Source organism: Suricata suricatta, chromosome 17, assembly GCF_006229205.1.
Source record: "Suricata suricatta isolate VVHF042 chromosome 17, meerkat_22Aug2017_6uvM2_HiC, whole genome shotgun sequence".
NCBI classification, from domain to species: domain Eukaryota; kingdom Metazoa; phylum Chordata; class Mammalia; order Carnivora; family Herpestidae; genus Suricata; species Suricata suricatta.
Genome location: NC_043716.1, coordinates 13,044,999 through 13,059,069, shown reverse-complemented (window position 1 = coordinate 13,059,069; position 14,071 = coordinate 13,044,999). Strand labels below are relative to the sequence as shown.

Sequence of the window (14,071 nt, the reverse complement as noted above, 5' to 3'; positions counted from 1 at the left end):
TGAGTGACACTGAGCATCGTTTCATGTGCCTGTTGGCCATCTGGATGTCCTCTTTGGAGAAGTGTCTATTCAGGTCTTCTGCCCATTTCTTCACTGGATCATTCATTTTTCGTGTATGGAGTTTAGTGAGCTCCTTGTATATTTTAGCTCATTTTTTAACTGGATTTGTTTTTTGGGTGTTGAGTTATAGAAGTTCTTTATATATTTTGGATACTAACTCTTTGTCAGATACCTTCTTCCATTCAGTAGGTTGCCTTTTTGTTTTGTTGATGTTTCCTTTGCTGTGCAGGAGCTTTTTATTTTGATATAGTCCCATAGTTTATTTTTGCTTTTGTTTCCTTTGCCTCAGGGGACCTATCTAGAAAAAAGTTGATACAGCCAATGTCAGAAAAATTACTGCCTATGCTTTCTTCTAGGATTTTTATGGTTTCAGATCTCATATTTAGGTCTTTAATCCATTTTGAATTTATTTTTGTGTGTGGTGTAAGAGTGATCCAATTTCATTCTTTTGCATCCTGCTGTCCAGTTTTCCCAACACCATTTGTTGAAGAGACTATCTTTCCCATTGGGTATTTTTTCCAGCTTTGTCAGAGATTAATTGACCATATAATTGTGGATTTTTTCTGTTATTTTCTGTTCTTTTCCATTGATCTATGTGTCTATTTTTGTACTAGCACTGTAGTGTAATTTGATTACTACAACTTTGTACTATAACTTGAAGTCTGAAATTGTTATGCCTCCAGCTTTGCTGTTCTTTTTCAGGATTGCTTTGTCTATTTGGGGTCTTTTGTGATTCCATACAAATTTTAGGATTATTTGTTCTAGTCCTGTGAAGACTGCTATTGGTATTTTGATAGGGATTGCACTAAATGTGTAGATTGCTTTGGGTAGTTGAGACATTTTAACAATATTTGTTTAATCCTTGAGCATGGAATGTTGTTCCATTTCTTTGTGTTGTCTTCAGTATTTTTCACCAGTGTTTTATAGTTTTCAGAGTACAGATCTTTCACCTCTTTGGTTAGGTTTATTCCTGGCTATCTTCTTATTTTCGGTGTCATTGTAAGTGGGATTGTTTTCTTAAATCTCTTTCTGCTGCTTCTTATTGGTTTTTAGAAATGCAACAGATTTCTGTACATTGATTTTGTATCCTGCAGCTTTACTGAATTTGCTTATCTGTTTGGTGGAATCTTTTGGGTTTTTACTCACAAGTTTTAGATTTTTTCATGGTTCTTAACTTGTACTTTTCATGATTTCATTCTTTATGATTAATAACTTAATAAGTTACAGAATATTGTTTCTTTGAATAAATTGAGCCCAAATTGACCACATTTCTCTTTTATAGAGATAGTCCTATCGTGGATATTTTAAGCATATTTTAATAAATGAAGGAAGAGAATTTTCTTCCCGTATCCCCACCCTTTACCCCCGTCCCAGAGTATTTTCTGAAATGAAGCTTCTGAAGTAATCTCATAAATTTTGGCTGGCTGTTTGGTTGCATTTTCAGATTATTTTTACTGCCCTCTAGTGGTGGTTACTTACCATGTCATAAAGTTGATTCTGGCTTGGAGTTACATAAAGACTGACTTAGTTTTAAATTTCTTCTTGATTCCAGAAGTCTTGAGCATAAATTTATCATTTGTTAGTATTATAGAAACTGAATCTTAACCTAAATGGATATTTTCTATTTCCATATTATCTGGGTCTTTCCTGCGTAGCCTACATATGTCAAAAGACTTGTGTATTTCAATAGAGGAAAATAAGGAGAGTAAGTCCTGTAAATCTAATTGTACAGCTTGATGACTACAGTTAACAGTCCTGGGTTGTATATACTTGAAATTTGCTAAAAGGGTAGCTCTACAGTTGGGGGTGGTTATATGAGGTGATGGATATGTTAATTAGCCTATGATGATCACTTTACAATATATATGTATCTCAGACTATCACATTGTATGTAGTAAACATATACAGTATTTGTCCTCCAAAATTGCATTTTTATAAAATTGAAACTACAGATCATTGATAGAAGTCATTTAAAATCTTCACTTAACGTCTTACGTAAAACTTAACTTTTGTATGTTTTCTGTAGACTAAAAAAAGTGGCAAGCCTGGGCCATTCTTACTGTCTGGATCCAGAGACAAGACTATTAAGATGTGGGACGTCAGTACTGGCATGTGCCTTATGACCCTGGTAAGTTTGCATAATCTTAACTGCTTCTTGTGCATCTTGCTGTGTTTATATTTTTGAGGGTTAGATGTCTTGTGATATTTTACTAAATAATCTTTAGGCTTTAGAATAACTTCTTTATAAAGATAATTTTTCTTAAACATCTGTAATTGCATTGTTACAGTGAAATGAAAATTATTCCTTAGGGACACCTGGGAAGAAAATTATTCCTATAGAATGTCACGTTATATAAAAGATCTACAAAGCCATTAATGCTAGGAGTGAAATCCTAGCTCACTGTATCTTTAAAAATTCTGTATCTCTTATGGGGAGGGGAAACAGCTTTATTATAGACCAATTCATTTTTTAAACTTTAATTCTGTATTTCACTATATTTAATTTTAATATGAATCCTGTTGAACTATTTGTTCACATGGTCTTGTTTATTCATTTTATTTTACCATTCTGATGTTAATGTTGTTACCTAGCTTTATGGCTTAGAAATGTTTATTTCATTTTAGGAGCACCTAGAATTTGATACTAGGATTTATAAATAATAGTACAGGATTGTGGGCATTAATTTAGTAGCAGTTTTTGTAATTTGGCATCTGTTTGTTTTAGAGATATTTTAGGTACTAACCATACCTTGAAGTGATTGTCTCTCTATGATATGGTAGACACTTTGGAAGTTTCATCAAGAATTGATTAGTAAATTAAACTCTCCTCTAGTAGTACCTGAGCTAAGTTCAGATAAACTGTATCATTATTTAAAAGATCTATAGGAGTGCCTGCCTGGCTCAGTCTGTAGAGCATGCGGCCCTTGATCTCAGGATTGTGAGTTTGGGCCCCACATTGGGTGTAGAGACTGCTTAAAAATAAAATCTTAGAGGCACCTGGGTGGTTCAGTCAGTTGAGTGTCTGACTTCGGCTCAGCTCACAATTTGTAAATTTGAGCCCTGCATCTGTGCTGACAGCACAGAGCCCATTTCAGATTGTCTGTCTCCCTGTCTCTCTGCCTCTCTCTCTGTCTTTCAAAAATGAGTATTTAAATTAAAATAAAATCTTTAAAAAGAGAAAAGGAAAGCATATGCTCTCCTCTCCTGTAGTAACAAGATCACCTTAATTTCCCCTGAGGTATCTGGCTCCTGTTTTTCACCTAAAGGACAGTACTTTTTACTGCTTTGTTTTGGTGTAGCCATGGAAATGTGGTTTTGTATTTTTCTTTTAAAATACAGTTTGTGGGGCGCCTGGGTGGCTCAGTCAGTTAAGCATCCAACTTTGATTCAGGTCACAATCTCGCAGTTCATGGATTTGAGCCCCACTTCGGGCTCTGTGCTGACAGCTCAGAGCCTGGAGCCTGCTCTGATTCATTCTCTCTCTCTCTGTCTCTCTCTCTCTCTCTGCCCCTCCGCTACTCACACTCTCTCTCTTTCCCTCAAAAATAAGCATTAAAAAATTTTTTAAATAGATTTTGTATTTAACTTTTGTTGAACCTTCTTCCTCTAGTCATTGGTGACTTTTATAGGTCACTATAGTAGAATAGGGTATTTTATTTATTTGGTTGTTTATTTACTTATTTAAATTGATTTTGAAAGAAAGTACATGCAGGAGAAGGGCACAGAAAGGAGGAGAAGAATCCCAAGCAGGCTCCATACTGTCAGCTCAAAACCAAGAGTTGGATGCTTACCCGATTGAGCCACCCGGGCACCCTGGTCAAAGAATATGTTACCTTGTTCATCACTCCCCTTTCTTAGGTTCCTTTATAAAAGCAGTATGGTTATCTACTTTATAGAAATTAGAAAAATTAGAAATACACAGAAAAGCTAAAAGAAGAAATTAAAAATCACCTACATACAGCTCTGTCATACCTAATAAAACCTACCAAGTGTGTGTGTATGCGTATTTTAAGTTTATTTACTTATTTTGAGAGAGACCTAGAGCCAATTGCCTACGGGCAAAGAGAGGAGGAGACAGGATCCAAAATGGACTGTGTGCTGACAAGCAGAGAGCCCAGTGCAAGGCTCAAACTCAAGAACCATGAGATCATGATCTGAGCCAAAGTCAGACACTCAACCAACTGAGCCACTCAGGCGCCCCTACCAAGTGTATTTTTCTAGTCTAGGGCCGTCCAGCAGAACTTTCTGTGATGATGTTCTGTATTTGTGCTGTGCATTGGTTATGGCTACTAGCCATATGCAGCTGTTGAGCTCTTGAAATGTGGCTAGTGAGACTGAAGGACTGGATTGCTAATAGTATCAATTTTAGTTTATATTTAAGAAACTACATGTGACTGAATGGCTACCCTGTTGGACTGTGCAGCTCCAAGCCATTTTCTTAAATTTCTGTGTAGGGGAATGTGGTGGGATATGTATTTAGCTCCAAATATTTTAACACACATCTCCTAAGAATAAAGGTGTTCTGCTATATATCCACAATAAAACTTAACATTGGGTGCCTGACTGAATCAGAGAACACACGACTCTTGATCTTGGGGTCATGAGTTTGAAACCCACATTGGGCATAGAGATTACTTTAAAAATATGATTAAAGAAAGGAAAGCTTACTATGAATAGTACACAGTCACATTTTCTCCAGTTATCCGGTCGTGTCCTTTAGAACTGTACTGTAGCCAGCACCCAAGAGCCAGCTGGGCATCGCTCGTGTGTTTCCTGGTCATGCCTCGTTAGTCTCCAGTTGCCTTTGATCAGGAAAAAATCCCTACACTTTTTGAGGGGGTGGGTGGGGCTCTTCTTTGTTCATTGATGTTTTTGGTACATGAAGTTTCACTGCCCTTTGAGTAATGACTTAACTATTTTCTTAGATGCCGTTTAAATACTTTATCCCTTTATTAAGTCAAATACCTTTTTGTTTTTAAGGTGGGTCATGATAACTGGGTACGTGGAGTTCTGTTCCATTCTGGGGGGAAGTTCATTTTGAGTTGTGCTGATGACAAGACCCTACGTGTGTGGGATTACAAGAACAAGCGATGCATGAAGACCCTCAATGCGCATGAGCACTTCGTCACCTCCTTGGGTATGTACGAGTCATGAGATCGCTAAGCAGTAGACTTTGGAGTGCCAGACCGAAACCGTTTTCTGTAATCGTGAGGGGTTTTCCAGGTAAGAAATGACCCTGTGCCTTCAGGACAGACTAGAGAAGACAGTTTAAAAACGTTGTGGGTTCCTACCATTTGTTTTAAATTCTCCTTTCCTTAACTCTCTCTTTCCATCATCAGCCTTATAATAAAAAAATTACTTTCTCCATTGCACAACATTGGTTTTGGAAACTAGGATTGTGAAGAGGATGCTTACTAACCACTCTGATGGGTAATTTTCTTCCCCTACTAGTTTGTAAGTTTTTCAAAGGAAATCTTTCTCAGCCTTTTCCCCTCCGGCAGGTATATACTCTCATGTACTGGGGACTCACTGAATAAGTCTAATAAATAGCCTCAGTGTCATCCACACCTGAATCTAGAATTTAAGCTAGTGAATACAGTAAAAATATAATACACCCAGGGTATGATGGATCTAATGATAAAAATAAAGCCTACCTCATAGGATTGTTATAAGAATTAAACATGAATATTATGCATTAGTACTGAGCCTGGAACATAGTAGGTTAAGTAAGTAGATACATTGAGGCTACCCTTGTTGTTAGATTTGAGTGTTTATTCAGCTTTAGTCGGGATGGGAGATATTGGGGTGGGTATTTTTATTGAAATGTTAACATAGGATTTAATCATTAAGTCTCAGCTTCGCTAACCCAGGGGTGGATGTGTGGGTGTACATAGAAAAAAAATGAGCATCCCTGGCACTTGGACTTGCTTATATTATTTTATGGCTTGTTAAAAATTATACCTGGGTTTAAAATAAGCCTTTTCTTTTTCTTTCAGATTTCCATAAGACGGCACCATATGTGGTTACTGGCAGTGTAGATCAAACAGTAAAGGTGTGGGAGTGCCGTTGATTGAGTCGCATTTGGCCCCTCCTCCCATTTTTCCTCTGGATGCACTCTGATGATACCATGGTTACCCCATTGAGCTCTGTTTAAATAAATATTGTCCTTTCATGTAAATTATTCTGGATGTAGATTGAGCTTATTAAATGTTACACACAAAGTATTCATGCATGGTGAATCCAAATTGTATACTGTAAATTTACATAACGTTGTCTAGAAGTACCATAGGGTTTAAAAACCTGGGCTGGCGTTGGTCACACCAGGCCTAAGAAGGCAGAAGTTGAATAAATTGAACTAGGGCACTAAACTGAATAGTTGACAGTGTCATTTTATGTTGGATTATTAATTCCTGTTTTTCTTTCTGCTATCTGTTGGTGCCTGACTTAATGGCCTCATTTGGGGAAAAGTGGTGATTATTAGGGCTTTTTCTGAAATGTGTATCTATGTAACATCACTTAAGTGTGCTTAATAAATCTTCTTTAAGGATGTTAGATGATAAGGCTACAATTCAAAGTCTTCTGAACCATCTATGTAATTAATGGGGATTACACATTGGAATTTTTGTCATGACACATTTGCCAAATCAATAGGACACATTTGTTTTGGCAGCCTATCAGGCAGAGGCTAGTGGTATATTTATGTACGGAAATGACTGTAAATCTCAAATAAGAAAAATCTCAGCAGCTAATAGCAAATCATTTCTTTCATTTGGGTCTTAATGCTTTGTAAACAGGTTGAAAAAACACTGTAATACTCTAAGCTTCTATTTTTCACACTAGACACACTTGTAGTTGTCTTCTCCATACTGTTAGACTGTGCAGTGATGTGACTCCCAAGTAGAATTTAATCTTCCCGTTGAGTGTGTCATGGTACAAATCACTATTTGTTTTTGATGTTCTTTAGGGATGTGCAATGTGCATTACATAATGACAAATGTGGAAAAGGTTATGTTTGCCCATCTGAAGGGAGTGGGAGAAATACAGCAGTTTGTTCAACACAAATCTGATACTGATTTGAACTGTATTTAACTTACAAGTTGAAAAAAAAGACAGGGTTTAATGGAGCATGCATAAAAATGTACTGTGTTTTCACCTTTTGTTTATATATAAATGTTAATTTGGGCCTATCTATAAGTGGATAAGCCTATATGTATATCACACACATACAACCTCCACATCCTTGGGTCCTGGGCTTTCGAAGAAGTGCTAAAATGTACAAGTAGAATAAATTTTGCTGTGGAAGACCATGCTTTAGAACAAACCCTTTTTGATCCTAATGCTTCTGAAAACTAGGTCTGACTCTGTGGGAATTTTTCCCAGTTCAAAGGAAAAGCATCCCCCGCCCCTGCCCCCATCTGGCTGTTCAGCATTTTACACATCCTTGGTATATTGTATATTGTGATCCAAAGTTACTACAAGTAGGCTTAAGAGAATTTTTATCTGTGACTTTGGAAACAATATTTCATTGCAGATTATTAAATAAATAATTCTATTGCTTAGCTAACCAACAGCTTTTTTTAAAAGGTCATTTGAAAAGTTAACAGAACAGTGAAATAACAAAGACCATTTAACAAAGAAACTTACTCTGAATTGCATTTTATTCATTTGCATAATACGTGATTTTTTTAATGTCCCTTTTAGTATTTAATGGAAATTTGGTTCTTGACAAAGACAAAGGGTTAGAGTTAATGTCCTGTAGATACACACACAGAGACTCGGCCTTATGTTTACTAGAAGCAGCCTTATGTCTAACTTGTGTCTTTTTGTTTGCTTTGTTTTTAATAATTCCTGAGAGACGTCTCTGGAAAGAAAAGTGTTTTGAGAACTAATGGCTATTTTTGAAGACAAAAATGACAACTTAAGCTAATTCCTTAAATGCAGTAGAATAACTTCCAGGACAATATTCCCTCACAACCCTGCTCACCTTGAGAAGTCTTTGTTTCTGTTTAGCTGTACTCACCGGATTTTTCTACAAAAGCTATGGAAGATATCTTTGTTCTCGTTTGCTGCTATTCCTGTCCTATTTTAAGAAATATAAATACATAGAAATGGTGCATCTTAACATTTGTTTGTACATGTATAAATGTCTTGTATTTTAATTCGTTTTTAGCATGTAGCAACACGAATTGTTTAAGGGTAAGCCACAACATCTAGAAATCACTCATAGATACGAAACAATAAAGGGAAAAAAATGGTACCGATTTAGGAGGAAACAAAGCTGCTGTCCCCTGGGTTTCCCCCCTGCAGCGCACAGTGATTTTCATTGACAAAGGCGGAGGAACGATTTTACTCTGTAAACAAAGTTATCCTTACTTGGGAGATGGCCACAGCCTGCTGCTTAGTTGAGTTACCAGACATCCTCCGTTTAAGAAGCAGCAAACACTGAATCTCAGGGATGGTCCTCAACTGGATCCAAATGTAACGAGCCCTGTTTGAATAATGAAGGGGGGAGGGGGAGAGTGGGTCCATCCATAATCCGGAACCGGAAGCGCAGCGGTTTCCCGCACTGTTGTTTGACACTGCCCTGTCGATGCCCTTTCTTCCTCTTTCCTCCGTTCTCTCTGTCTGCTGTCTAACCCTGTGCCTTGCCTGGGATAAGTACAATGATGAGGTTACTGGTTTGGATTGTAAGTAGAGGAATTTATTAACTGGTTTAGAGGTTCACTGCTGCTTTGTCACTTTCTCAATCAAATTTGGCCACTTATTTAAGAAATAAAAAGCTGATAGAATTGCATCCTCAGATGATTATTTGACTTTGTGTGTGTGGAAACAGACATTCCAGTGCCACCCTAATCCAATGTGCCCAAGAAGTCCTAGCTGCACTCTTGGAAGTGCGAGCCACAGAAACTGTGGTTTAGACGTTGCTTGGAGAATAGTTGCTTTTTGACATTGGCATCTTGCACTTTAGGAGACTAAGACCGTCCTGTTTTGTCTGTGTGTGGTGTGACCAATGGTGTGCCCAGAGCACTGCTCTAAAAATCACTAGTGTTAGCAAGTTGTCCAGGCTGTGGAGCGCGCGCTGTAGTCTTCGGAAGCTTTGGCTCTAGATCACCAAGCCCAGTCTCCTTACTGTCAGTGCCCTGCTCTCCTGTTTGCCTCTTTCTGTTTCTGTGTGAACTTCCAGGTAAAAATCACGCATTAAATAGTTTTCTTTTAAATTTACTTAAAGAAAAACTATTTAAAAGTAAAGGTATTTTGTTTTGTTGACAGTGGTGGCTTGATAATCCTTAAGCAACTGAAGTTAAAATTGTTGAAGGAAAAGGCACTTACAATGGTTACTCTTTCTGTCCAGCTGTATATAAGTCCAATGTGTTAATTAATCTAGATGATGCAAAGAAGAATCTCCTGGTAGAGAAGCAACATGTACAAAATTGGTGGAAAAGGTTTTGGGGTCTTTTTTTTTTTTTTCAGTAGGGTGGGGGGAGGGCAAGCTGGATTTACAAGTCACAACTGGACTGAACTGGCCTTTTTATCTTTCCACTATATCATGTAAGTAGCTGCTTTCTTGTCCTGCCTATCCTTTAGGCATCCCTAAAGCTCACTCTGAAGATGATAGAAACAAACAAAATCTTCGAGTTAGAAGTTGATCTGACACTGACATGAAGGCAAGCATTGATTTCATATGAATGTTGCAGAGGTGGTGGTGATTGGAGAAAACCGTTCCCAGATTGTTAAGAGTTAACTGAAGATATTGACACAATTTTAAAAAAAAATCAGTAAAGGAATGTATATAATATTGCTCTTGTGTTTTACAGTAAGATTTGTTGCTCTCAGACTGTGTAAAACAAAATTTATTCATGTTTTCTGCATATTAAAAAATCCTATTGTACCAATTGGTAAACTATTAAATGCCTATAAAACTAGATGTGATTTTGTGTGTGTGTGGTGTCCCTGTGCAGAGATGTAAAGCCTTTAAATGGAGTCCTAATCGGAGATGGGCTGTGTTCAACACCAGTCACAGAGTAAGATGCAAACTGGTATCAGAGTCATAACTGAAGGCTTTTTCTCTAGGCCGGCGATGGCGCTGCATTTACTTACTGTCTGTTTCCATCACTTCATTAGGTCAGGAGTGAGGAGCAGGGGCTGCAGGGGCTCCTGCCCGGAGAGGGGCTTGCCGAGCCCAGCCTGGTCTCTGAGGCACCACCCTGCCCTCCAGCAGCCTTTGCCACAGGGACTCCTCTGCCCGGGCCAGGAATGACCTATTGTGGTCAGGGCCCAGAGATGAGGGTCCTGCCCCCTTTGTTCTATTAATGAATGAGCCTCTTGTTCTGGCTAGTGGTCTTGGATTCCTGAAGATCCTTTTTTTTTTTTTTTAATGTTTTTTTAATTTATTTTTGAGAGAGAGAGCATGAGCAGGGGAGGGTCAGAGAGAGAGGGGAGACCTAGAATCCGAAGACAGGCTCCAGGCTCTGAGCTAGCTGTCAACACAGAGCCCAACACGGGGCTCGAACTCACGGAACAGCGAGATCAAGACCTGAGCTGAAGTTGGATACTCAACAGACTGAGCCACCCAGGCGCCCCAGAGATTCTTAATATTTTAAATTTGGGTTGAAATGTCAAAGTCCTGTCTTCACTCTTGCCCCAGATGCCCCATGGCTTTCCCTCTGCTTTACACATTGGCTATGATCTACCTTCTGTCCCCTACTACTGCTCAGCACCTGTAGTGGCCATGAAGTCTCCAACCTTTTTCACATATAAAGGACAAGTTGAATGATGTGACTCTTTGCTTGCCTTCTTTGGGAGTAGCCTCTTCCCCACCTCCCCACCCCCAAATGGGAAGCTGGGCCAAGAGCAATGAAAGTAATGTGCTTGAAATTTGAGTTCTTGGGAGTGTTTCTGCTTTTCCCTTTCACCACAGGGTTCTTTTTCCCCTAGCTTGAGGTGGTGATGGTGAGCCTGACCACTTTCCCTAGGGGTAGGGAGGCCTGGCTATAGCAACCCAATTCTGAAATACACTTAGCTATTCAAAACGAACTTTCATATCAAGCTTCCTTCCAACACTCATGGTGGCGTGTGTCCTGATGCAGGGTGAGGGGTAGGAAATGGAAGACTTGGTGGAGAAATGGCACTGCATCCTAGATGTGGCAGGTCTATCACTGTTTAGGCTTTGGCGAAACTTGGTTTGCATGCAGTTTTTGCTGAGAAACCTACCAGAATTCTCTAGGAAAAGGATTCTGTTTCCCAGCAGGCCAGCAGCAGCAGCACTTGGTAACTTGGAAATTGCAAGTTCTTGAGCTCCAGCTCAGATGTACTCTATCTGAAACATCTATATGAAAAATTTAACAAGCCACCCAAATGATTCTGATGCAAGTTCAAGCTTGAATGCCACTAATTAACTCGGGTAACTTCTCACTGAATAAGAAATTGGGGCAAAAGTGGTCCCACAGCTAGGATGTGAACTCCAATCTTAGTCCTCTTATTCACCATCACTTTGACACGTGGAGTTTGCCTTTCTGAATATTCTGTAACTTGGATCATTAGCCCTCTTGCAATAAAAGTAGAGGGGCACGTGATTCTTGATCTTGGGGTCATTTGAGCTCCACATTGGGCACAGAGTTTACTTAATTTAAAAATAAAAGTGGAGGGGCACCTGGATGGCTCAGTTAAGCATTCGACTCTTTATTTCGGCTCAGGTCATGATCTCACAGTTGTGGGTTCTAGCCCCAAGTGCTGATGATGCAGAGCCTGCTTGGGATTCTCCCCCCCCCCCCCCATACACATTCTCTTATACTTAAAAAGTGGAGGTGGAGGGACTAGTGGAGGGAAAGTTACCGAACACTTTGAAGGCTTGGTAGGTGCCAACACCCATATTCTCAACACACACTCCCTGCTGGTGGACAGTAGTACATTTTTATGGGCAAGAAAACAAGCTCGCTGGAAGTGAGTCATATAGCAAGGGTATAAGGTAATCTAGAGAGTGAGCTGGGATTGAACCCAAGTGCACATGTTCTTTCCCTTATCTGGTTCTGCCTGTTGTAAAGCATCTTTTTAAGCCAAGCGTAAGGATGTTCTGACGTCTTTCATCAATGTAGTAATGCAGGAATGACCCTCATCCCATCCCTGAAGCCCTATCAAAGGAAAGCTCCTAAGTCATTCTATATAAGAACTTTTTTCTCAGGATAATTGAGTATATAAACTGCATCTCAGTTTCTATTTTTTTAAATAATGGATTTGCCTATTAGGGGTATTTCAGTTTGCATTTGAGAAGGGCCACTTGTCCTCTGTAGGTGTCCTGATTATGCCTCCTTGTTTGGTTTGATAGTTTATACTCTGGCAGCAGGAATGTGGAAAAACTCTTATTCTCAGCTTCAGATATATATATGAATTCCTTAATGAAGTCCAAGTTCTCCCAGTATGCAGTTCACAACGGTATTTCAGAGGGCAGGAGAGGAGACAGATGATACAATCTTAAAAGCTTAATTTGGTGATTATAGATTTTTGTAACGATACTTAACTTGTAAAAGTAACATGCATATGTTAAAAGAAACCCAAATACAGAGTTTTGGAAAATGAAAGGCTAGCGTGGAGTCCATGAGACAGAGGTGAGTTGTGGCTCACGCAACTTAGACTTAACTTCAAATCCTGAACAGCTGCCTATCAACACAGACCATGACCCAACATGCCAGTTCTCACACCAACCCTTTCTGGATACCACTGTTCACCCTCTTAAAAGAAAAAATTATAATCTGTCAACTAAGATAAGGGAAAAGGATGACTTTCAAATTTAGAGCCTCTTGTTTTCTTTAAAGAAGTCCCTGGTCATCTGGGTTGTCAAAAGTTATCGGACAGCACTAGTACACATAGGGAACACCATGAAAATGGGTCTCTCGGGTGACTGGTAGGTACCATGATAATTAAGCCTGATCCGTTCTTAGCTCCCATTCCTCAGCTTTACAAGATGATATACCCCCAGGGGCGCCTGGGTGGCTCAGTCGGTTAAGCCTCCGGCTTCGGCTCAGGTCAGATCTCACATTCATGGGTTCGAGCCCCGCGTCAGGCTCTGTGCTGACAGCTAGCTCAGAGCCTGGTGCCTGTTTCTGGTTCTGTGTCTCCTTCTCTCTTTGCCCCTCCCCCTCTCATGCTCTGTCTCTCCCTGTATCAAAAATAAAATAAAACATTACAAAAAAATTAAAAAAAAAAGATGATACCCCCATTCGAGAAATGCTGTGAAATGAAAACATGGCTGGTGTTCATAGGATAAAGGCTATAGAAAGGAATGTTCAGAAGACAATCTTGAGACTGTCCAGGAAAGTGGTTGGGGGGTGTGGGGAGCACACAAGCAGCAAGCATCAATGGTGACTCTGCATTGCCTAGAAAACTTCAAGGTCAGGGGTGCCTGGGTAGCTCGGTTGGTTAAGTGTCCAACTTGATGTAGGCTCAGGTCATGATCTCACGGTTTTTGTGAGTTCCGGCCTCACATCTGGCTCCGTGCTGACAGCATGGACCCTGCCTAGGATTCTCTCTCCTCTCTCTGTCCCTCCCCCAACTTGTGCTGTTTCTCTCTCTCAAAATAAAACATGTAAAAATTTTTAAAAACATGTCAAGTTAAGAATGTCTATTCTCTAGTTGGCTCAGGAAAAACAACATGTGAGAACTTCATTTTTCTTTTCAGAGAATATCAGAGGCACACAGAAAAAACTCCCAGGAATTCAAAAAGGTACTCAAGTATGCATGTTGCTAGGTGTACCCGCTCTAGCTGGCCAGCAGCAGCAGCCAGGGACAAGAATTCCCCTCTTCCTGGCAGGAGGCCTCCCATGGGCCCCCTCCCACCTCCGGGCCCTGCCCCTCAAGCCCACCTACAGGGCAACCCCTCCCCTATCTCAGAGACCCAGCTCACCTGAACCTTACCGGAGGCTGCAGCCTTCAGGCCCACTCCCTCCCAGCGCTCCTAGTCCGCTGCGGGGTGCTCCCAGCGGTCCTGACTCTGACAAAGGGGGAAGAATAGATGCCA

General features: G+C 39.9%; 1 protein-coding gene across 1 annotated transcript in view; it reads left to right on the top strand.

Moving 5' to 3' along the window:
- The window catches only part of PAFAH1B1 (platelet activating factor acetylhydrolase 1b regulatory subunit 1), a 78,517-nt gene extending 68,534 nt beyond the window's left edge, over positions 1 to 9,983 (top strand). Inside the window, exons 9-11 of the mRNA XM_029927190.1 lie at positions 2,087 to 2,188; positions 5,041 to 5,197; positions 6,057 to 9,983. Of these exons, the coding sequence (XP_029783050.1) occupies positions 2,087 to 2,188; positions 5,041 to 5,197; positions 6,057 to 6,130 (333 nt within the window). The 3' untranslated portion in view covers positions 6,131 to 9,983. The remainder of the gene's footprint in view (positions 1 to 2,086; positions 2,189 to 5,040; positions 5,198 to 6,056) is intronic.
- Positions 9,984 to 14,071: the final 4,088 nt, after the last annotated feature.